The 25,001-nt window shown below is 44.8% G+C and overlaps 1 protein-coding gene and 1 long non-coding RNA gene across 2 annotated transcripts in view; one reads left to right on the top strand and one right to left on the bottom strand.

The window, feature by feature from the left end:
• Positions 1-3,437: 3,437 nt before the first annotated feature.
• Positions 3,438-5,844, top strand: LOC144262187 (uncharacterized). Its single transcript, XR_013345499.1, has 3 exons — positions 3,438-3,613; positions 4,379-4,596; positions 5,636-5,844. It is a non-coding gene; the product is annotated as an uncharacterized LOC144262187 (long non-coding RNA).
• Positions 5,845-12,838: 6,994 nt separating this feature from the next.
• SLC35F3 (solute carrier family 35 member F3) overlaps positions 12,839-25,001 on the bottom strand; it is a 276,349-nt gene continuing 264,186 nt past the window's right edge. The window contains exons 6-8 of the mRNA XM_077811838.1: positions 22,044-22,236; positions 20,439-20,528; positions 12,839-13,083 (exon numbers count right to left, since the gene is read on the bottom strand). Of these exons, the coding sequence (XP_077667964.1) occupies positions 12,839-13,083; positions 20,439-20,528; positions 22,044-22,236 (528 nt within the window). The remainder of the gene's footprint in view (positions 13,084-20,438; positions 20,529-22,043; positions 22,237-25,001) is intronic.

Raw genomic sequence — 25,001 nt, 5'->3', positions numbered from 1 at the left:
GGTGTTCTTAAAAGATTTACAATTATCATTCACATTTTTTCTGATTAAAATCTTCCTTCCAGCTGATTTGGCTCACAAGTATTTTCAGCTTTATGAAATTGGCCATATTAAAGCATCAAGTGTATATATTATTGGTCTTCACTTTAATCTGCTTGTACATTATAAAAGTGTTCTAGTCATAATCATGTATACCTAAGCAAGCAGTAAATTTTAGTTCTGAAATCAGTTCTTCTTTATCTTTTTCAGACAAGGTCTAATATAGAATTCCCCTGCACTGGCTGCAACACTTTCTTAGTTAAGAAATTGTAATCTCTAATGTTTAGAAATTCCAAGGAGGTTTATCGTTTCTAAATGGGAAGAAAATGGAAAGGGTAAAATCCTGCCGCCTCTGCCTCTGGAGTGGGAGGAGGCAGCAAGATTGTTCTGTTGGAGGAAAGAGAGGAGGATTAAAGGAATTGGCTCCCCACTCCATCATCATCAATTATTCCTCTAGAATTAGAATGAACCGGGTACTGAAGGGGTAAAGAAGTTACATGCTATAGTTACATGGGATTTTTTTCTCCATGCTCTGAAGAAAAGAAAAAAAAAATAGAGTTGAGGTGTTGTAAAACCAGTAGTCCTTTTCCATCTCAGCTTGAAAGGGCAAATCATTGAAAGGTCTAGGTCCTGCTGAAATTTTGCCCCTTCCTTCTCCTCCTGCTTGTAGTAGGAGCTCTTTTCGTCAACTCACTCTAGTTATTCTCTCCAGGTATGCTGTTCCGGAGCCTGGGGACTTGTGTGGCTGCACACTTTGCACATGCCTTGGGCTGGCTCTGTCCTCTTACTTGCTATTGATTCAGCACTAGGCCTAAATGTCGGGACCCCAGTGAGGCCTAAGTGTCCATGTGAACACTTGTAGTTTTGGCGGGATTCATAAAATTCAAAGGCTGCAGCTTTGATTTCCCCAGCTGGCTGACCATTTTCAGGGTACTATGGGGAGACACAAAAGTGATCTTAGCTACAATGTCTCCCAGTGATACATTTTACAATCTCTCTGGCAAGGATCGTTTTTGAAGCTGCCAATCCTTTACTGGTTGCAAAAAAGTAATCTGATTTTTCCTAGTGGATTTTTGCCAAATACATGTTAAGCACCTCTCTCTGATATCTATGCATCTCCCTTTGCTTTTGTGATTTTGGATTTGGATGGAAACGTGGTAGGATGATCGCCTGGTTGCTATGGAAATCCACACTGGTTTTTGGAACAAATTTGTGTAATGTTTTCCTTGTGCACTTATCAGCAATACCCTCTCATGGAAAATGCCTGTATTTCGTTGGCTGTGTTTTGTGTGAACAGAGGGTAATGAGTGAAGCTGTTGAATCATGAAGTGCAATAGTTGAATGCAAAGGTTCAGCTGGAGTTTAATAAAGGATTTCAGGACTAGATTCAGCTTCTGAGGAGAACTAGTAACCAACCACTTTTCAGTTTTCAGTAAGCGTCCTGTGCTATGTTATTTCAGGGCATCCAGGTGAGTTGCTAAGGATCAACTTTCTTATTTATTTTGTGTAGCTTTGAAATTGTAATCTTCCTCCAGAGCATACTGACTTCCAGTTCCTCATCCAAACCTTCTGATAAGAAGCTGAAAATTACTGCTATAGAATCTTGTTTCTGGATCTACTTGCCCAAAATCCCTTCATCTCAAAAATGGATTTACCAGCTGTAAGTAGGACCAGTGAAGTATTCCTGATAAAAACTAGCATGATTAACTCATCAGAAACTGGATAGAGGGGGACCACTTTTAGAGGGAATTCTTATGTAAGCAGTGTCAGGATGAGCTCCACCCTGACATCTGGTGGTGAGGTGTGGCAAGTTGTGGAAAAGAACTTCTATAGAGGGGGACTACTTTTAGAGGGAATTCTTATGTAAGCAGTGTCAGGATGAGCTCCACCCTGACATCTGGTGGTGAGGTGTGGCAAGTTGTGGAAAAGAACTTCAGGGGCCGATCTCATTTGCATAGGCACACCCACCACGCCTAGAATGAGACCATAGCTGCCCAAATGGTCACTTTGGCTGCTGTGGGATCCCCAGTGTCTCTGTTATTGGGGCAGGAAGAATAAATTGTTATTACCCTGATTATGGGAACTGTGCTTGGAACTGTACGTGGCCTTTTGTTATGATGGAGGGATTCACCATCAACAAAGTAGCACTCGCTAGGCAAGGGTCATGGGTTCCAAAACTGTGTGAATGGAGAGAGGCTGGGGATAAGTATTAATACTTGGTGGCATGGGCCCCTTGGTGAGGGCCTTACATGCTAATTGCACTTCCTCCTCTCTCCACTGTGGAATATCAGAGCTAATTTTGATTTCATTAGAAGTCTAGTTACAAGCTGCTGAGCTCACTTTGGGCTGACAGTGCACCAGCACTGGGGCTCCCCTACTACAAGCTGAATTCACCTAAGAGCTGAAATCACTGAGTGTTGTGTTAAGTAGTGGGGGAGCCTGAAGATATATTGTGGAGCAGTTTGCGGGACGGCTGGAGTGCCTTGCGGACCGGCTGGTGAAGCAGTTCGACGCGGAGCAGTTTGTGGATGGCAGGAGCTGCTTGTGGGCAGCGCAGCTGAGCGAAGGAGTTCGTGGGGCGGCTGGCGGAGCGGAGCACAGCTGAGCGAAGGAGTTCGTGGGGCGGCTGGCGGAGCGGAGCGCAGCTGAGCGAAGGAGTTCATGGGGCGGCTGGCGGAGCGGAGCACCGCTATGGAGCTATGGGGCAGTCAGCTTCAGATCATGTAAGGTGCCTCTTACCCCGGTCCCATTTCCACCCAGGTTGGGAGGTAAAGCTCCGCAGATAAACTTTCGAACTCTGGGGCTGCCCTGACCAGGGACAGAGACTTTTGGGGCATTGGACTTTTGGGACTTTGGGTGATTTGGGGTTGCTGGACTCAAGAACCAAAGGGAAAAGGGCATGCCCCAATTTGCTTGGGGTGGGTTTTTTTTGCTCATGGGTTGTGTTATGAATCCTGTTGGTGGTGTTTCCCCAACATAATGCCACATTGTTTCTCTCTGTTATTAAAAGGCTTTTGCTACACTCAGACTATGTGCCTGCGAGCGGGGAAGTATTGCCTCTTGGAGGCGCCCAGCGGGGGTAGTATATATTTGTCCCAGGTCACTGGGTGGGGGCTCTAGCCGGTTTGCATTGTGTTATTGGAATGGATCCCCTAGATATTGAACCTGGCCCTTGTTGCTGCCAACTCTGACGGGCAGAAGGGTTACACTTAAATGGCCTTGGTGCTAAACAGGGCATCCCCTTTTGAGGTCACTGGGGTTAAAGCCATGAACAATTGTTGCACAGGAGAGGAAAATCAGGCCCAAACCTATAGCAGTGTTATATATTGACCAGGGAGAGTGTTGTGAAGTTCTTTCTTACAGGATAGAACTCTGCCCAGGCACCGCTGAACCTGCTCCAGGCTGCATAAAGCACATTTTGTATCTTTCAGCCAAAGCAGGGGGCAAGGATAATATGTCTCTGTCCCATATACAGCTTGGTCTTGCTTGGAAATGTGACAGAATTTCTGTAATGCAATGGGGGATTCCATTAACGTGATGAATGACTGCAGGGAAACTGCTCGTGTTGAAAAATGGAGTAAGTGACACCTTTTTCCTCTTAGGATGCCTGACACAATCCTTGCTCCTCTGTGCATCCAAAAGCAAAACAAAACTGCAATTCTGATTAACAAGGAGGCAGCCTGTGTTGGTCTTATTCTGTTCCGAAGGAATCAGAAAGTATCACAGGCTCTATGTGAATGCTACTCACATCTACTTTGCTTATACTTATGTATCATTTGAATGAACAAGTTCTCTGCATCTCATTTTAATGATGTACAATCAGTATATAGCTTATATATCTATATATATAGCTTAGTTTTAAAAATATTCTGAAATAATAGAAAAATTGAAGGCCTAATTTAAAGCTGTTTTCAGATCACCTAGTTCTGAGTATGGGACATCTGATTCATTTTTCACTTGGTTAAGATTCTTTTGCTCCAGTGTTCTGAATATCAACTTTTGCTTGTACTTCGGGCATGAATAATCATTTCATCTCTGTTTTAATTGAAGAAATAATACAGCCCCAGGAGAATTAAATTAAAAACATGCCAAGAAAATCCTGTTTTATATTCCTGTTTGAGGTCCCGTAGACCCTCTTATCTATACATCTGTATCTTATCTATACATAACACCAATTGCTATAAAATATTTCAGTGCTAGATAGTTGATGGGTCCTAGGGCCATGTAGTTGTCCAGCTGTGCTACCCAACCCAATAGGGAAGCATCCGTAACTAGCTTCTTTATGAGTGGAGGGGGAATGAAGGGAATCCCTACATACATAGTCTCTCTGTTTTCCCACTAGGTGAGTGATGCCAGGATGCTCTGGGGAATCGAGACTGGTTTGTCTCGGGTATCTCTGGTCTGAGTGTAGACTGTCTATAATCATGCCTGAAGGCACCAAGGATGGAGCCTTGTGAAGGGTGTCACATAAGTTCATGAAGCCTGGTGGCCTAGAAGGATGATCAAGCTGTCGTCTGAGGGCTCAGTCAAAGTTGAATGATGAGGTCCCTCTCTCCTATGGTTTGTATGCTTTGGCCAAGTCCAGAGTCACTCCGATAAAATCTTTATTCTGTGTGGGGATTAAAGTGGATTCTTCTCAGTTTAACTGAAGTCCTAAGAAGTGCAGGAGGCTGAGAAAGGAGAGAACTGATGATTGCCCCATGAGCAGTCAGTCATCAGGGTAAAGAAAAACTAGACTGTCCTGGTGACACAGGTATCCTGTTACTATGGAGAGCGCCTTCATGAAAACTCTTGGTGCTGCCGAGAGATGGAAGAGAGGAATTCTGTATTGATAATGTTCTAGGCCCACTGTAAAGAGCAAGAACCTCCTGTGCATTGGGTGAATGTCTGTATGAAAGCAGGCATCCTTCAAATCAAGAGCTGCAATCCAGGCACCTTGGTTTAGGGAGGGGATTAAACAGGCGAGGGTGGTCATCCTGAATTTTGAATGGTGTTTGAAGATATTTAGGTGTCTGAGATCCAAAATGGGTCTACAGCCTCCCTTCTTTTCAGGAATGAAGAAGTATCTGGAATAGAAACCCTTCTCCTTATGTTGAGGATGCACGAGCTCTGTAGCTCCTAGTTGGACAAGGGAGTTTACTTCCTGTCTGAGAGTCCTCTTGTGAGAAGGGATGAAAAGGAATTCTATGGAGTAGCCAATGGAGATGATCTCTAAGAACCATCTGTATGACCTGATATGTTGCCACATTGGGAAAAAAAACCTGGCAAGGTGGCCAGTGAAGAGGGTGAGGGTATCTGGTAGTGTGGAGGCTGGTTGGTGGCTCTTGAAGGACCTATCAAAAAGACTTTTTGGTGTGAGGCTGGGACTACGAAGGAAATTATGGCAGGGTGTTTGTGTACTGGGGGTGTACCTTTTGTTGCCTCCTGGGGGACTTGTTGCTCTTTGATGGTAACAGGGCTGAGGAGCAGGATGTTGTCTATATGGAGGTCGTTTGGAGTACTTCCTCCAAGGTGCTGGATGTAAATAACCAAGGAGCAGAGAGTTGCACAGGAGTCTTTGAAGGTGTGTAACAACTAGTCTGATATTTTTGCTAAGCAGATTGTTGCCCTTGAAGAGGAGGTCTTCCATGTAGTGTGAACTTCCTTGGGAAAACCAGAGGAGTGAAGCCATGAAACCCACCTCATGACCACCGCAGTCACTGTGGATTGGGAAGCTGTGTCCAGTACATCCAGCAATGGCAGGAGGGATGACCTAGCTATCAGCTTTCCTTCATGAAGAATAGCCTGCAACTGAGGCCTGAACTCCTGTGGAAGCTTGTTAGCAAACTCAAGTTATTATCGTTAATAAAGTTGCATTTAGACATCAGTGCCTGCTAATATTCTCTCTGAAACTCTAGGCTGGTGAAAGAGAAACTTTTTCTTCTGAGGTGATCCAATCTTCTGGCATCCTTGTTGGAAGGAATGGATCTAGATTGGTGCAGTGTACTGTGATCAGTGATTGCCTGGATAACTAAGAAATTCAGGGTGTGGTGAGAAAACAAATATTTCACCCCTTTAGCTGGAACAAAGTACTTTTTCTCCAACCTTTTTTGGAATCAGGGCACAGGTGGCTGGAGTGTTCCAAACTGCTTTGACTGGTTCCAATATGGCTTCCTTGATTGGGGCACCACCTCGCTAAGGCCTGTAATATGGACACCTTGTGGGTAGGGTCCTGACCATTCTCCAGGGCAATCAAGAGAGGCTCTGCAATCCTCCTTAGGAGGTCCAGAAACTGTTTGGGTAGTGATTTGGTGGCAGTGGTGAGACCGATGCCACTGCCTCAGCAGAAGATGAGGCAGAGAGAGCCGCGGGAGTTGCTCAGTCTGTTCCTCCTCCTCCAGGCACTGTTGATGGAGCTGAGGCTCTTCCCTGTGAGGTGATCACTTGCAAACTCCCTCTCAGAGTCCTTGAAGTCAGGAGATCTTAAGGAATTATTAAGTGTGGGGTTGGGGGCAGGAGGCTCATCCATTCTGAGTCACAGGGTGCACTCTCCCTCCCCTGGCACTTTGTGCTCTTCAAATCTCACTAATGTACTCCAAGTCCTCAGGTTGAGTGTGGTCAGGAGGCTCAGGTAAATTTTCAATTTCTTATCTTCTTCCATTGACTATTTCGGCTGACTCTGGGTCTTTTTGCAGCTGTTCCCCATAGCATCTCCCTGCTGACACAAACACAGCCAGCTTCGACAGAAGAGAAGAAACATTCGAAATAATGAGCATAGCTTCAAATCATGGGCCGATGAAAGTACCAAGTGTGGAGATCCAGGACTAAAAATACTGATAAAAGCAGGAGCCCGCCACAATGCAATGCTACAAAAAACAGACCAGAAAAAAGACTTATGGGGGAGGAGGGCGACTGTCACTACTTCACTGAAATAACCCAGCACAGTGTTTTGCAGCAGGGAAAATAAGTGACTAAGACACTGTGATGCTATGTACTGTCTATCCATAGAGCTATTTCATGTACTGTATTCATGTATTTAATGAGTCTGCTGGTTCATTACTGGGTCCCCCTGACCTCCACACACACATTTCAGATGACCTAGAGGGCAAAGATTGGGCCACAGGTCACCCCAGGATGGAGGAGCCAAGTCTGCACTGATGAAGAGAGGGGGGGAACTAAGTGATCCATAGTAACCAGGAATGGCTAGTGGCAGTGTGAGCAGCAGCCTGCAAACAGCCAAGGACCTGGTGCAGGGGCGACGCCTGGCAGCAGGGTCTGAGAGCGGTCAGGCACGGTCCCTGAAGGGTGGAGGAAGCCGTAGTGCAGGATGAGGGGAACTAGTCCAGCTCACCCCTGAAAAAGGAGAGCAGCCGAAAGGGGAGGCAGATAGGGCTGGGCTGGGCGAGGCCCTTCGGGACTGCTGGTTTGATGAGCAGAGCTAGTGCTGGGAGGAGGCTGCACAGCTATTCTGGATGTGGCATAACCAGCCTCAGAAGCCATTGGGTGAGGTGGGGAGTGCAGACTGCAGCATCTGGGGCCAAGAGTGACACCCAGTCCCTCAGTGCAGCAGTGCTCCCCTTTAACAACTTGCTCTCGGCCAGGTTGTTGTTTCTCCTGGTCCCAGTTACCTAGGCCTGGGCTTGGAGGCTCTGCTGCCTGACATCCCCTCTGTAGCCAGCTTTTCAATTGCTTCTCACATAACAACCTTTTTGTCATTTCTTATAGCTGGTCACTGTAGATCAGGGGCCTCACAGGGCTCAACTTGCTGGATCTGAAGAACTTTTAATTAAAAATAAGAGAAACTTTCAGAGCTGATTCTAAAGTCAAAAGTGAGGCAGTTAAAATCCTTAACTGCAGAGCGAGATTGTCACTCTGGTCTAGCCCCTGTATAGCCTTGTAAAAGGGTTAATGTGGTATAAAGGGTACTAAAAGCACCAGTTCCCACCATGGGAGGATTGTACCTGTGTCAGCCCTGCAGTAGATAGGAGACAGAAAGCTGGGTGTGTATGTGAGAGAAAGAGAGAGATGACTAACAGCCAACATTACATTTCCTGCCAACACACGCTCCCTGGGCTACGAGTTCTGTGTGCACTTCTTTGAGACAGCACGCACTGTCCTCCTCGGCATGGTGACCTGATCATCTCATGAGCTCTTCCCAGTACAATATGCTCTACAACTGCTCCCTTTGGGCCGGAGCTAATTATTCCCATTCCTTCTTGGCTTCTTCTCAGCCCGCTCCTTAACCCCCAGCTCTACAGAAAGGCATAGATATAATTTAAAACAAACACACTCTTTGTTGACCACTTCATCAAGTCCCATCCAGGTTCCGGTCTTCATCAGGGTCTCATCTTCAGGTGGTGTATTTCATGAAGAAATTTAAGTTGCGTCTTATTGCTTCCTTCAACCAATTTGGCTAGCCCTAATTTGGAATTCCCCAAAGGCAGTGAGCTGCTTTGCCCAGGCTCTACTTGGACCAGCTATGCTTTGCGCTGTATAAATCATGTGTTTTGCCTTCTTTTAGTCAGTCTTGGGAAGGATTTTCTAAACCTAGAGTATTTAGTATTAAAATTTCACCATACCACAGTCTTACTGATGCTGTAGTCCCAGGTGCAAACTTCCTATCTTTACCTGGTTTTAAGCCCTATACTGCCATTTAAGGCCTTACCATACATTGGTTGTTAGTAAAATGTATTAAGAAGATGACATTAAAACGGTTCCGATCCTGTGGGATGCCTGGTGGAACATATTGGACTCACTGTGCACTAAAACACAGCAATTAAAGAGGAGATCCCATTGCTTGGGCTTTTGTAACCAAGAACGGATTTTTTTTGGTACATGGTATTTGGCATTGTTCCCGACAGTCTCTGGGGCGGCTATGTGAGAACAGCAAAACCCTGCTACACCACGAGATGCAAGAATTTTTAATTTGAAAGAGGAAAGAGTAGGTTTGTAAATGCTCCACCAATACGACTGCAATGATTGTAGGGTCTGTATTTTGGGCGAGCTGGGTGTTCCCCATCTCGCCAAAAACAGGGTGAAAAGATCAGGTGTGTTAATGTTTTACTGTGGCAACACCATGGGCTGTGGGTAGAATAGACCAAGAGCGGCCCTGCCTCCCCTGGTACTGTTGCTGCCACCAGACCCCCCCCACCCCCCGGTTGCAGGGTTTTTGTGTGTGGGGGGGAGTTTTTGCTTTATTATGTCCCATGCAGGTTCCAGGGCAGCATGTGCTTTTCAGCTTCTTGGGGGTCATCAGTAATCTCTCTGGACTCCAGGGAGATTACTGGTGGACCCAGGAAGGTGAGTAGCAAATACCCCCTCCTCAGTGGCCCGGAACCTGCATGGAGCCTATCAAAAGCTTCTATGGATGAGCGTGAGAGGCAACTGCATGTGAGGGGGGACAGGCCTTTTCCCTGTGCTGTTGCTGCAGCCAAAGCCTTCAGGAAGAAGAGAGGAAGGGGTGTTGTTGCCTGGTGAGGCCCAAGGTGTGGCGTAAGCTGGCCATAGCTGGTCTCGAAGAGTTGTATGCGGTGCAAACCTGGCCTTGCTCCATGTTAGTACAGGGGTGAGTATCTCCACCTATCACGTGGGAGACCAGGGTTTGATTACCTGAGTGGGAGGGCAGTGCCTTTTGAATGGGAAGAAAGAAATGCCTGGCCTGGCCAGCACATTCCTCACCCCCTTCTATGGCAACTTCCATTCACACCCTGCACCTCCAGAGAGACAATTAGCCTGCAAGGCCACCCCTGCCTGCTTGCCCTGGTCAAAGCCTCTACAGCGCCTTCTGCCACTGTGCTGGGCCCAGCTTCAAGACCTGCATGTTGGGGCATGTTTTGGAGTCACAAAGGGAAATACTCTGGCCAAGGGCATGAGGACAATCGGTTAAGGGGTGAGGAAGAGAGAAAAGCAGACAGGCAGCAGGCTGGTCTCCTGTCTTTTTTCCTTTTGTTACCATTTTAACTGTGACAATAATGGAGAGACTTGATTAATATCTGTGGCCATTGGTGAAGTAGGTGGCTTCCCCGAGAGCGCAGAACTGGGCATTTCCTGCTCAGCAGCCGTGGCACTTGGTGGCTGGACATGGTCGTATAGTGGTTAGTCCTCTGTGCCGTGGCTGCCGCAACCTCAGCTCGAATCCAAATCACAGCCTTGCACCAAGGAGCTTAGCCTGATTGTGTCCATTTGCAAAAAGAGCCAGCAGCTGGTCTGTAGTTTCCACTTGGTGAAGGAAAGTCAATCAGGTAAATCCATCAGAAAAAAGAGTAAGGGGAATTCTTCCTGGGCACCAATGTCCAGAAGCAGCATATTCCATCCTGGAAACTTCTGCGTTTCGAATGTCTGGGCACTGTGTGGTGAAAGGAAGGGTCTACAGGCCTGAGAAGCTGCAGCCCTCAAGAGGTGCTTCTAAAGCCAAAGGGGCCTTGGGTGAGTTTGTGATGGTGTGACTTTGCGGAGTGTCTGAAGTGTGGAAGGGGGAAGGTAGACACAAATGGTTGTCAGAGGAAGAAGGTGCTGAGCTGCTCATTGGTGAGGGAAAGGTCCCAGGCAGGTGTTGTGGGAAGAGCTGTGTAGCCCCTGCCAAAGGCAGCTTGCTGAGGGGCTTTTCCCTGCTGTGGCTTGGGGTCTGGGGAGGGGAGGCATGGCACGGCTTAGACTGGCCCGGGACTCCTCTGGGCTGGGGAGGGGGACTCATGGCCCAGGCTGCAGGGGTGGGGAAGAGGCAGAGCCAGTGTCCCCTAAGGGGGGGGCTCCATCTACCGCCCAGGGGCACCACCCACTTGCCCAGTCAGGCTTCCTCCACCACAGATTATTCTTAGCACATAAAAATCTCTGTAGCAGTGGGTATTTAAGGATCTCGAGAGATATGGGTATGTACATAGATAATAATGTGGACTAAGCTCTGAATCAGAAATATTCATCACAAAGGGCCTATAGAACACGGTCCCTGGTGGTTTCAAGGAAGTCAGGATTTGGATGGACAACTTTTCCCCTATGTTCCTCCTGCTGGGCTTCTGTTTTTCTGACTGGTGCCTAAATACAGTATCCTGTCCAAAGTGGGCCCATAGTTATGGGTCCTGCTCTTGCAAAGGGATCAGTCAGTAATGGCCCCTTACACCCATAGGGAGTCTTGTTGACTTCCATGGGACTCCAGGTGGCAGTATGAGACCACACTTATGAATCTCTTTGGAGGTGCAGGCATGTAGTTTTGTATCCCGAGTCAGTGGGGCTCCCCATGGGGGAGTAAAACTCTGTGGTTGTAGAATCCTTTGCAGGACTGGGGCCATATTTTTGTATTTCATCTCCCTCCTTCTTCATCAGTTTTGATAAAATATTTCAAACAGAACAAATTAAATTATTATAAGTTTGGGGGAGGGGCGCGGCGGGAAGAAAAAACATAGAAGTCATTGATTTAGGATTTTTTTAAACCTTTTATTAATTAGTTCTGCCAAACAGATAATGGACTCTGAATTCATTTGCTAAAAAAGTTTCAAAGTGAACGCCACACTCGCCTGACACAAAGTATGCCTCTGTGACAGCAGGTACCATCAGCTTATGGCAACAGTTGAAAATAACATTTTAATTTTGTATGCAACAATGTAAACTTCAAAAATAGTAAACTATAACTTTGTTTCCTTTTTACATAGCATGTGATCTATCACAGATAGAAATTTAATGGCGAACCTAAATCGCATAAGTAAACATCCTGGTGCTTACAAGTTTCATAAAAAGGTGTTACATTACATTTTATGTAAATATCTTACATTTCTTTTTAAAACTCCCAACTGTAGAGTAAAAGCAACTGGCAATTCACCTCGTTGGGCTCATACTATACATCACGGACCGTGTTTCTCTAGACCTGGCTGTCAGCTTCCTTGTTAATTTTATTTTAAGTAAACTTTTCCTTTTACTCACACCAGTGTAAATTAAGAGTAACTCCACATGGGGGTAAAATCTGTGCAAGTGAGAAGAGAATCAGGTGCACAGGGCATGAACTTGCAGTCTCTGAGCCCCCTAAATTCCCAATAAAGTCTGTGACTCGTAGTGGGCACCTGTTGACTTCAACGGGAGTTTTAGGAGCACTGTGAGCCCCCTATATTGTAAAATGACAGAAGCTACTTGCAGAGTGACCTCGTTCTACACGGCTAAAGACTAGGATTCTGTAAAAGGCACTGTATGTCTCTTGCATGATCTTAAACGTGGAGCGGAGTCATGAGCAGTATAAGGAGGCTGGGCTCTTGACTGCTTCTCCTGTATTACTTCAGTGCAAGCCTTTTAGCACTTTAACCTCACTCTTGTCCTGGCACAAAGTGCACGCATTTTCACGGAGCAGTTTCCTAATCTCCCTCTCGCTCCTGTCCCACCTTCCCAAAAAGATTTGCTTTTGGTTTTTTGAAAACTTTTAAAGTTATGAGTATAGCTCTGGTAGAAAATAAACATATGATGTAGCATAGCATCTGCTCATTTTAAATCACAGTGTGTGATGCGTCATTCAGTTTCTAATGTACAAAATATCTGCCCTGCTTCTCATGAAAACTGATCTTTAAAATGATATAAGCAAAGATAATTTGACTATACATTACATTCACTGAAAAAGAGGAGAGAGGTTCTTGTTTTGATTTTTTTTTAAAGTGGTACTTATAAGTGAAAGGTCTGATGTGAAAAAAGTGCAAGCAAATTGGACATGCCAAAACTTGATGCCTTAGACTGTATCATATCAAAACTGTACAGGTATGTACACTATACTGGACATATGTGCTTCGCAAGAAAAGACCCTTGAATCATAACATACAATGTTAATCACAGAGTTTCAATAAAAATAACATTAATGAGTGAAGGATGACATGGAAGGGCGAGTTCTCCTGCTTTTGCTCTGCAGTCCTGAAACAATGTCTCCATTCCCCTCGGGGATCTCTTCCTTCTTCCGCACTTTGAGGCGGGTGAGGAGCTTCATTAACCAGACGTCCCATTCCTCAGGTAGAAGCAATAAGAGGAAGCCCAGGCCAATGATGACAATGGCAATTACACGGACACTGTTGAAGACAATTTCACTCGTGTAGTGATCAACAACTGTATGAAACATTGAACTGATATTATTAAAAGGGACATGGCGTTGGGGCAGCATCTCTCTCTCTCTCTCTCACACACACACACTCGGCCGTGCATTGTTTGCAGAGAAGCAGCACAGGGCAGGCTTTTAATATAGGTGGGGTCTCACTCGCTTAGAACTAGTGGACTTCTGGACATGAAACATTGGAGAACAAGCATGTCAGAGACAGAGTTGTGGGGCTGGCGCTCTCCCTGTTAGTTTAACGTGGACATTCAGTGAGTCCAGATTACCAAGGGCAGAGAGCAGCCAGAATTTGCTGTAAATATGGACAGGGATGACGTCTGACACTGCACCTCTCACCCTGCATACTAGCCAGTACTGACAGGCAGCTACTTAAAAGTATAGCAAGTCCTGCTGCCTAGCCTTGCTTTACAATGACTCCTGACAGCACAGCTCAGGTGTGCCTCTTTTTCACCTCCCTAACCTGGCTCTTCTGAGTAAAAGTAAAAATAAGCAAATAAATACACTATGTTCTTAACTCAGGTTAAAACAGCAGTGAAGACATGGCAACTCAGCTTTGAACTTGGGTTAGCAGCTTGAGTTCAACCTATAGGGGAGCCTGGGGAGGAACACAAGCTGCTATCCTGCGTGAAAAGCTGACCTGCTTTCACTGTCATTTTAACCTGTGTTAAGACCACACCTTTTCCAGTGCAGATACATAGATTCATAGATATTTAGGTCAGAAGGGACCATTACGATCATCTAGTCTGACCTCCTGCACAACGCAGGCCACAGAATTTCACCCACCAGTCCTGCAAAAAATCTCTCACCTATATCTGTGCTATTGAAGTCCTCAAATCGTGGTTTAAAGACTTCAAGGAGCAGAGAATCCTCCAGCAAGTGCCCCATGCTACAGAGGAAGGCAAAAAACCTCCAGGGCCTCTGCCAATCTGCCCTGGCGGCAAATTCCTTCCCGACCCCAAATATGGTGATCAGCTAAACCCTGAGCATATGGGCAAGATTCATCAGCCAGATACTACAGAAAATTCTTTCCTGGATAACTCAGATCCCACCCCATCTAATATCCCATCACTTTTAAGTTTAAAAGTGTGAGTAACAAGAGTGATGTAGTGGTGGGAGTTGCTATAGACCACTGGACCAGGGGGATGAGGTGGATGAGGCTTTCTTCCGGCAGCTCGCAGAAGCTACTAGATCGCACGCCCTAGTTCTCATGGGTGACTTTAATTTTCCTGATATCTGCTGGAAGAGCAATACAGCGGTGCATAGACAATCCAGGAAGTTTTTGGAAAGCGTAGGGGACAATTTCCTGGTGCAAGTGCTAAAGGAGCCAACTAGGGGGGGAGCTTTTCTTGACCTGCTGCTCACAAACCGGGAAGAATTAGTAGGGGAAGCAAATGTGGATGGGAATCTGGGAGGCAGTGACCATGAGTTGGTTGAGTTCAGGATCCTGACACAGGGAAGAAAGGTAAGCAGCAGGATACGGACCCTGGACTTCAGGAAAGCAGACTTCGACTCCCTCAGGGAATGGATGGGTAGGATCCCCTGGGGGACTAACATGAAGGGGAAAGGAGTCCAGGAGAGCTGGCTGTATTTCAAGGAATCCCTGTTGAGGTTACAGGGACAAACCATCCCGATGTGTAGAAAGAATAGTAAATATGGCAGGCGACCAGCTTGGCTTAACGGTGAAATCCTAGTGGATCTTAAACATAAAAAAGAAGCTTACAAGAAGTGGAAGGTTGGACATATGACCAGGGAAGAGTATAAAAATATTGCTCGGGCATGTAGGAATGAAATCAGGAGGGCCAAATCGCACCTGGAGCTGCAGCTAGCGAGAGATGTCAAGAGTAACAAGAAGGGTTTCTTCAGGTATGTTGGCAACAAGAAGAAAGCCAAGGAAAGTGTGGGCCCCTTAATGAATGAGGGAGGCAACCTAGTGACAGAGGATGTGGAAAAAGCTAATGTACTCAATGCTTTTTTTGCCTCTGTCTTCACTAACAAGGTCAGCTCCCAGACTGCTGTGCTGGGCATCACAACATGGGGAATAGATGGCCAGCCCTCTGTGGAGAAAGAGGTGGTTAGGGACTATTTAGAAAAGCTGGACGTGCACAAGTCCATGTGGCCGGACGAGTTGCATCCAAGAGTGCTAAAGGAACTGGCGGCTGTGATTGCAGAGCCATTGGCCATTATCTTTGAAAACTCGTGGCGAACGGGGGAAGTCCCGGATGACTGGAAAAAGGCTAATGTAGTGCCAATCTTTAAAAAAAGGAAGAAGGAGGATCCTGGGAACTACAGGCCAGTCAGCCTCACTTCAGTCCCCGGAAAAATCATGGAGCAGGTCCTCAAAGAATCAATCCTGAAGCACTTACATGAGAAGAAAGTGATCAGGAACAGTCAGCATGGATTCACCAAGGGAAGGTCATGCCTGACTAATCTACTCGCCTTCTATGATGAGATTACTGGTTCTGTGGATGAAGGGAAAGCAGTGGATGTATTGTTTCTTGACTTTAGCAAAGCTTTTGACACGGTCTCCCACAGTATTCTTGTCAGCAAGTTAAGGAAGTATGGGCTGGATGAATGCACTATAAGGTGGGTAGAAAGTTGGCTAGATTGTCGGGCTCAACGGGTAGTGATCAATGGCTCCATGTCTAGTTGGCAGCCGGTGTCAAGTGGAGTGCCCCAGGTGTCGGTCCTGGGGCCGGTTTTGTTCAATATCTTCATAAATGATCTGGAGGATGGTGTGGATTGCACTCTCAGCAAATTTGCGGATGATACTAAACTGGGAGGAGTGGTAGATACGCTGGAGGGCAGGGATAGGATACAGAGGGACCTAGACAAATTGGAGGATTGGGCCAAAAGAAATCTGATGAGGTTCAATAAGGATAAGTGCAGGGTCCTGCACTTAGGACGGAAGAACCCAATGCACACTACAGACTAGGGACCGAATGGCTAGGCAGCAGTTCTGCGGAAAAGGACCTAGGGGTGACAGTGGACGAGAAGCTGGATATGAGTCAGCAGTGTGCCCTTGTTGCCAAGAAGGCCAATGGCATTTTGGGATGTATAAGTAGGGGCATAGCGAGCAGATCGAGGGACGTGATCGTCCCCCTCTATTTGACATTGGTGAGGCCTCATCTGGAGTACTGTGTCCAGTTTTGGGCCCACACTACAAGAAGGATGTGGATAAATTGGAAAGAGTCCAGCGAAGGGCAACAAAAATGATTAGGGGTCTGGAACACATGACTTATGAGGAGAGGCTGAGGGAACTGGGATTGTTTAGTCTGCAGAAGAGAAGAATGAGGGGGGATTTGATAGCTGCTTTCAACTACCTGAGAGGTGGTTCCAGAGAGGATGGTTCTAGACTATTCTCAGTGGTGGAAGAGGACAGGACAAGGAGTAATGGTCTCAAGTTGCAGTGGGGGAGGTTTAGGTTGGATATTAGGAAAAACTTTTTCACTAGGAGGGTGGTGAAACACTGGAATGCGTTGCCTAGGGAGGTGGTGGAATCTCCTTCCTTGGAAGTTTTTAAGGTCAGGCTTGACAAAGCCTTGGCTGGGATGATTTAATTGGGGATTGGTCCTGCTTTTGAGCAGGGGGTTGGACTAGATGGCCTCCTGAGGTCCCTTCCAGCCCTGATATTCTATGATTCTATGATCACAGGCCACTGGGCCTAGTTACCATGAATATTTAATTGCCAAAACCATGTTATCCCATCATACCATCTCCTCCATAAACTTATCGAGTTTAATCTTAAAGCTAGATAGATCTTTTGCCCCCACTGCTTCCCTTGGAAGGCTGTTCCAAAACTTCACTCCTCTGATGGTTAGAAACCTTCGTCTAATTTCTAGTCTAAATTTCCTGGTGGCCAGTTTATATCCATTTGTTCTTGTGTCCACATTGGTACTGAGCTTAAATAATTCCTCTCCCTCTCCGGTATTTATCCCTCTGATATATTTATAGAGAGCAATCATATCTCCCCTCAGCCTTCTTTTAGTTAGGCTAAAGAAGCCAAGCTCCTTGAGTCTCCTTTCATAAGACAAGTTTTCCATTCCTCGGATCATCCTAGTAGCTCTTCTCTGTACCTGTTCCAGTTTGAATTCATCCTTCTTAAACATGGGAGATCAGAACTGCACACAGTATTCCAGGTGAGGTCTCACCAGTGCCTTGTATAATGGTACTAAAACCTCCTTATCCCTACTGGAAATACCTCTCCTGTTGCATCCCAAGACCGCATTAGCTTTTTTCACGGCCATATCACATTGGCGGCTCATAGTCATCCTATGATCAACCAATATTCCAAGGTCCTTCTCCTCCTCCGTTACTTCTAATTGATGCTTCCCCAGCTTATAAATAAAATTCTTGTTATTAATCCCTAAATGCATGACCTTACACTTCTCACTATTAAATTTCATCCTATTACCATTACTCCAGTTTACAAGGTCATCCAGATCCTCCTGTAGGATATCCCTGTCCTTCTCTAAATTGGCAATACCTCCCAGCTTTGTATCATCTACAAACTTTATTAGCATACTCCCACGTTTTGTGCCGAGGTCAGTAATAAAAAGATTAAATAAGATTGGACCCAAAACCGATCCTTGAGGAACAGATGTATCCTAAGAAGCTCAAAATGTGCTGAGCTCTGGAGGGTCTTTTATCTGGATTATTCATTATAGCAAGGAGGTTAGGCTTTTACTTTCATTGTTTAAGTGTAAATAGCCTCACACTTGGATTAAATGGCAAAGGACATTGCACAAACAGTATGTTCATTAGTTCCAAGTAAAGCTATCCGAATAGTGTTTTTTCACTGCTGGGTTGTGACTCTCAAGATGGTCACTAGCAGGTGTCTGGAGTTCAGGGGAGGGGAGGTATGAACCTGATCCTATTCCCTGTATTTCCTCCACTGAGGCAGATTTGTTAGGCCTCTTGCGACCATCCTCCTCAGAGCCTGGCTGTGACCCACAATCCTTTGTACTGATTCCTGCAGTGCCTTTTGGGAAGCACCACAGGAGGAAGCACAAAAGATGCTAGGGATGTGCTGCACTGGACCAGCTGCTAGTGTGTGAATGTGCAGCCCTGGTATGACAAGATTTAGCAACCCTGGCACACAAAGATCTGCTCTGAACATGTAACAATATTTCACATGTACATAGCACCTTGCAGCAGACAATCTCAAAGTGGCATATAAAGACAGATAAGCAATTGCTCCATTAGAGAAATGAGAAAGCTGTGGACCCCACAGATCAAGTGACTTGCCCTAGGACACACAGTCAGTCAGTGGCTGAATTGGGAGTCGAACCCAAGGCTCTTAACTTGCAAGGCCCTCTGCTAACTGCTATATCCCATTGACTTATTGTGAAATGAAGTTTGCAGCACAACACATTGTAGTAAAGAGCACTTGTAATTACAATACTATAATGTTGGAGTATATTGTTTTTTCACTGGAGAGAACCACATCTTACCTTCTGAAGGCTCCACTAGAAAGTTTTTGGCCTCAAATTTTATTTCCTTTAAAAGTTACTTTTACTTGTGAGTTTTAAATGCCAAATCCTCCCATAGGTATTGCATTCCCAATCTTGCTGCAGAGTGGTGGTTGATATGCATTGTTTCCCCCTTCCTGAGTATCTGCAGAAAGTGCTCTTGCAGAGGACCTGGGGCAGTTCTGCTGTGCAGGAGACTGCAGGGCAGTAATGAGCAGTCACTGCATTAGCAGCTCACATCTTCTCCTCTTCTCCCCTGCACAGCTGTGCGTTGGGGAGAGGAGCTTTGGGCCTTAGCTGCCTCAAGCTATACAGAACCTGTGGTTAAAATAGATAATAGGAGAGGGGAGCTAACCATGTTTGGTGACTATAAGGCCTCATGAGTGCCGATGTCAAGCAAAGATGTGATTCCGCGTCACCTTGTGTGCTGAGACATGGGGAAGAGAATAAATGTATCCGAAAGGAGCCTATGTCCCCCAAAGGCCCAGGGCCAGCTAAACAAGTGTATGTGCGAGACAGAGAGCGGGTGCACGCTCAGAGTGCGGAGCTGGAGGACAACTCTGGTGCTCCCAACCACCCTTCCCACTATGAAGAGCCAAGAGGGGAGAGGCAACGGACAGGCACATTCTGTTTCTCTTAGATTCTGAATCAGAGAAGCTGCTGGAATAGTCTCCCTTTCCTTTGGACAGGCGTGGGAGCTGCAAGTGTTTAGTTTTTCCTGTTTCCTTTTGTAACTCTAGCAGTGGAGGGGAAACCTGCTGGCAGATACATTCTCCTGCAGAAGAAAGGAGGCAGAGGCCGACAGAGGATACCCAGTTTGGACAGTTCTTCTCCCATTACGTGCTGGTGCCACTCTGCCTAATGGAAGGGAGGTTTAAAACCCCATAGATAGAGTGGATGAAATTCTCCTCTTTAAACTCCCCCCACACCCAAAGCAAACATTTGCACAGAACTTTTTCTTCATTCAAAAATTTCAATATTTTTTTAAGCCGCCAAAAATATTTTTGAGTTTTGGTAAACTATTTTGTTGAAGACTCAGAAAATTTTTCATTTCTTTAGACATTTTTCACAGAAAATACCATTTTCTGACCAGCTCTCCCCTTAAACTCCCAGGCCAGGCACCAGTTTCTGTGGCTGCTCTTGCTAATCCCTTATCTCTCAGGAGAGTCTTGCCTGAGAGGGGCTATAGGTTGAAGACTTATAAAATTGTGATAAAAATTTACCAGTCCATGCCAAAATCTACTTGCCTAATCTTTACCATAATAGTTGAGGATGTTAAACACCAATGATATTTTACTTGCCCAAGACTGAACTATTACTGTTCATAGGTGCTGAAGCTAGGGGTATGGGGGATACTGCAGCACCCCCTGACTTGATGTGTTTCCATTATATCCAGGGTTTACAGTTTGGTTCAATGGTTCTCAGCACCCCCACTATAAAAATTGTTCCAGCACCCCTGTTACTATTATACACCTCCCAGCATGATTTCTCAGAATTTCATTTTGAAATGTAATATGATTGGTCTAAGTATGTTTAGCATTAGACACATTCCTATGAATTGGTGAAGAACTCAATTAGTTGTACATTTCTTCAGCTATTAGTTTTCATCAAATCACAAGGATGACTGACTTCAAATCAAGTTTATTTTGCAGTATCCTATCTTCTTTGGAAGGTCTGTAGTTTAAAGAACAATATTACAATATGTAATGCAGGAAAATATATATTGTTTTAGCCAGTTTGTTCTCTGCTCTATCTATGTGTGGATACAAAACATCATTATATTCACCTCTGATAAGCTCTTAGTTTTTAGTTCTCTTGAATGTTTAAACATTAATAGGCTTTGTACATATAGTAAAATAAAAAGGGAAGTTAAAAATTCTTACTTGCATTGACAGGTACGCTGAGTACAATTCCAAGAGATATCAAGGTAGGATATGTAATAGCAATTCCAAAATTTAATAGAATATTGAATGCTGAAGTAAGAAAGAAAAACAACTTTCATTTTTAGCTACACCATTCTTGTGAAACTAAGCTTAGCTTATTTTACAGTACAAAGAGAGTATTTAATGGTACATTTTCCCAGACTTCAGATAACTCCCATTAGTATTTCTGGAAATTACCTGTATACAAAGGTCCCTACCCTGCAATCTGATCTGCCTGGGCAGACCCTTGAGCCTGTGGGAGGCCCACTGACTTCAACAGGACTCTGCTGACAGGGATCCAATTGCAGGATTGGGGCCATACAGATCAGAATGCGTCCCATATCACACCGTAGTGTTCAATAACACAACTACATCCCCATGAGAGTCCTCATTCCCTACGATTATCCATTCAGTCGTCCCATTTTAAAATTTAATGTTGTCATCTGGGAAATCCTGGGTAAAAAAAGCATTTGTTTCCAGGCATTTTTGCATACCAACTGCCTGTGGATGATGGCTGCACATATTGTAAATCTAACCATGATTATATTCAACCTGTTTGATAAACAGCATTTCATTTTAATAGAGAACATAGTGACTAAAATAGAGTTTTTATGACAAATAAATAGCTGTTATGGAACCAACTTCATATGCCGGGGGGAGTCTGACCCACAATGTATGTTTGGATGTTCTAGAAATGACTGCTTGCATGCATATGGCACTTTTCAACTCAAAGGACACCCAAGTCCAAATTCTGCACTCTTTGCTCATATAAAACTATTGCCTTGGCTTAATAACTAAAATGCAGCCACTGCTGTAGTGGAACATGGCAGCTGTTTGAAAGCACAAAGAACTACACTATAATCTAGGACAAGAAGGGAAAAATACTATCTCCAGTTGACACATTTAGCTGGCAGAATGTAATTATCCAAATTAGAATCTGGGCCCGGCCCCAGGGTTAATCCCTCTAATTTAGCAAAGAGTGGCATGACATCTTTAATGCTCACATGTAGTCAAGGCTTTTGTTTTCCAGCTCATCCACAAACCACAATCCCTTCAGTAGCACAGTACAGCCCTGACATTAACTAAAGCAAAGAGTGACACCTACTGAACCACCAACAGTACCGCAGTACACTGGATTGTCTTTGGCGGTTCCTATGCATTTGGGGAGTAAATCTAACTACCACTGAAGCCAATGGGAAAAGCCCCACTGACACCACTGCTAGTTGGTGAGGCCGTGGCTGAGCTCTGGTTAGCTTGGGAAAGTTGACAAGCCCACATCTTCAGACATGTGGGTATTCCATTAGAACCATGGGCATTTTGCACTTGTGTGAAGGAGAGTTTATGAGTATGCATTAGCATAAACTTTATGGGCCCGATCCTGCAATCTACCAAGTGCTGTAAGAGTTCTGTGGCCGTCACTGGGACGCTGCATGGCAGTAAGCATTATTCCCAACAGTAATCACAGGATCCAGACCCACATTTGTAGCTGTGCAATGGACCCTCCAGATGATGTCTCAAGCTTCCACTCCCATCAGGAAATGTTACGAACTTACAGCATTTACTTACTCAATAAGAGACTTGAAAATCCACAAAGGTTTCCCCAAGGAATAACATCAAAAGCGCTCCAGTATTCCACTTTGGTAAAGTACAGAATGACAGGAATACAGGTGATGAAAAGGACATTGAAAACACTTAACACAGACAAGAATAAGGCGGCTTCTCCAAATTTAGCACTGCCCAGGAGAAGTTTGAACAAAACCTGCAAGAGAAAAAATAAGTAGGTTTGCTTTAACTCAAAAACATGCCTGACCAGCTGACCCTTTTCCACTCTAGCACTATATTAATGCAAGGATTGCGTCTGCTGCTGCTACCACTAATGCCACATAAACTATGTATGTGGAGGAGGCTCAGCATTTTTTATCCTGCAAAACAGGAAGGAATTACACAAGAAGTTTCTGGAGTGGCATGTGGCTTCCCCAAAATATCCCCTTAAACCTGTTTTTCTTTGTAATGTTCTCTTTAGAAAAAGTAAAAATAAAACTAAAAATGAAACAATTGGGGAACAAATAAATGTGCATGACCTCCTTTGTCTGGCTGGCATGTTGCTTAGCTAGGCCCTGATCCTGGTTGTAATATTAACCATAACTCTCAATCTCCTGCTTTTGATTTTTTTTCACTAATTAGACCATTCTTATAAGGATTTTAAAGTTTGGTTCCTGATGTACATGCAGCCTTAATTCAATTGTAATGTTTCCTGCCTGTGAAAATATGTGTGTGTGCGTAAAGCATCTCTCACATCTTTGGGAGCTCTGTAAATATACTAAATGAAATAAATAGAGCAGTAATCTTGTGCTGGAGAAAAGAGCTGCAGTGTTTTATACCTGAGATATTACAGAAAGACGTGCTACTTTTTATACTCTCCCAACATGCTCACAAGCCTCCCTCTATCACCTCATGAATGTGCCTCAGCCCTGACCTAGTCATCGCCCTGAGGGATGTGATGACAGTTCAGCTGCCATGCCCCTTCAATCCCAATCATCTTTGCTTCCAATCACCTGGCAACCAGAGTGCCAATTACACTGCATTATGGCAGTGGGTTATATGATGTAAATTTTCTTCTCTCTGCTAGGAATTCAAACCACTCCCATAGGCCACTGGACAGTTGGCAACAGTCTTCACTCGCCTAGCATGTATGTGAACTCTCTCTAAATCCTATTGCCCATGAAAGGCCATACATCCTAATGACCAGATCTCAGTCCCCATGCCCCTTAGAATGCTATGTTAAAAGTACTAAAGAGGGTGGGGAAAGTTAAACATTTGGTTCTTCGCTTCTGGTGGTGGTGATTTGTTAAAGGGATTTAGGTCTGTGGGGAAGAAAAGGAGAAAAATATTGATTTTTAAAGCAATCTACCTATGTAACTACAGAGGGGCCCAATTTTGCTCTCAATTTTACTTACGTAAATGTGGAGTAGCACCATTGACTTCAGTGTTTGCATTACATTTACATTAGTACATCAAACCTGACTTTGGCCCAGGATTTCCTCTACTGAATGCTAGTCGCTAAAATTCAATAACTCAATCCAAATTTTAGTGCGTAAATCAATAGGATGTGGATGTCTTACTGTCTCATTTCGATTCAGTCAGAAACCTGTTTACATTTTGTAGAAAAGAAAGCCACCAGCTACATTTAAGATACAGAAAGTGATGGTTGGCTCATGATGTCAGTATTTTATCACACTTCCCTTAACAGTGACTATGGACCCATCCCCACCATCCCTAAAGAAATGAAAAGGCGAGTTCTGATCATTAGCAGGGACCAGCATTCACTTTTTCAGCTGAGGGGGCACTGAGCTTTGGTAATTTTATCTCAGACAGGAGGATGCTGCAGGAGCAGAAAAGGCCCAGTGAACGACAGTGGAAATGATCAGCAGTACAAAGAGGAGTGATTTGCAAACCCCTGTCTGTTTACTTTGAGAAGAGGAGTCAGAGGCAATATGCTAGAGGGATATAATGAATGGGAGAGAGAAGGCTTATTTGGCGTTCCTATTGACTTATCAGATAGCTTGCTTCCCATCATGAGCTGGGGTCAGAAAGACATTTCCTTCTCCGGAATAGCAAAGCACAAATTAGCCAAGGTGCATTGCAACTTTTGCCTTGCTCTGATGCATGCACTATATGTGGGCAAGAGTTGGAGCCTGAATGTTGCTCGATTAATTGATCCACTGCACTGTTCTAGGATAGCAAGTTCTATGTCCTATTTCACTATGGTTTTAAACACACTGAGTTTCTTGTCTTACATCAAGCTAGTGTGTATCAAGTAAAATCTAAAGAGGTTACTGTGCTAGCAGTGCGGCTGTTGTTAGATTCTATTAGCCACCATCTCGCCTTTATTTAGTGAGTTTATTCTGCTGAGAACATACTAATACAATACACAAAACCATGTTAGTGCCAGGAAACCATCAGAAATGGCTTCACAGTCAGAGCTGGCCAAAGCAGCTACTTTTCATACTCGTTATTCTGAGTCCGTTATGGATCAGAAGGTCTTTAATGAATCTGAATTCCAGTTGCTTCTCATTTGACACCCTCAGGGCAATCTGTCTTGTTATTTCACTGAGTAAAGACAAGGAGTGAGAATAGGGGAGACAGATAGTGAATGTGTCTGTGTAACAGAGATGGCTAAGGGGCTGCAGGGGAGGACTGGAACAACAAGCTAGTGTCAGCTGTTTGTTCTCCTATTGGTAATGGGAAAATCTGGTATGTGCATAACAAGACATTTATGTCTTCATATGCCCCTTTTATCACCAATAAACAAAAACACAAGGCAATTCTGTCTGAATTCTGTCAGACTGTTCTGTCTGAACTGACTAGGAGGGGGTGGACTTTAATTTCCCGTCATTCCTGTAATTTCTGACAATAATCACAACGTACTCCTTGTTCTGAACAAAAGAGAAACTGATTAAAATCCTAGAAACAAAAGCAAATACAGACCAAAAAAGTGGCATTAGGCCTGTCACTCCTCCTTTC

This window comes from Eretmochelys imbricata, chromosome 3, assembly GCF_965152235.1.
Source record: "Eretmochelys imbricata isolate rEreImb1 chromosome 3, rEreImb1.hap1, whole genome shotgun sequence".
NCBI lineage: Eukaryota > Metazoa > Chordata > Testudines > Cheloniidae > Eretmochelys > Eretmochelys imbricata.
Note: the sequence above shows the minus strand (reverse complement) of the source record. Positions and strands in the feature narration are given on the sequence as shown.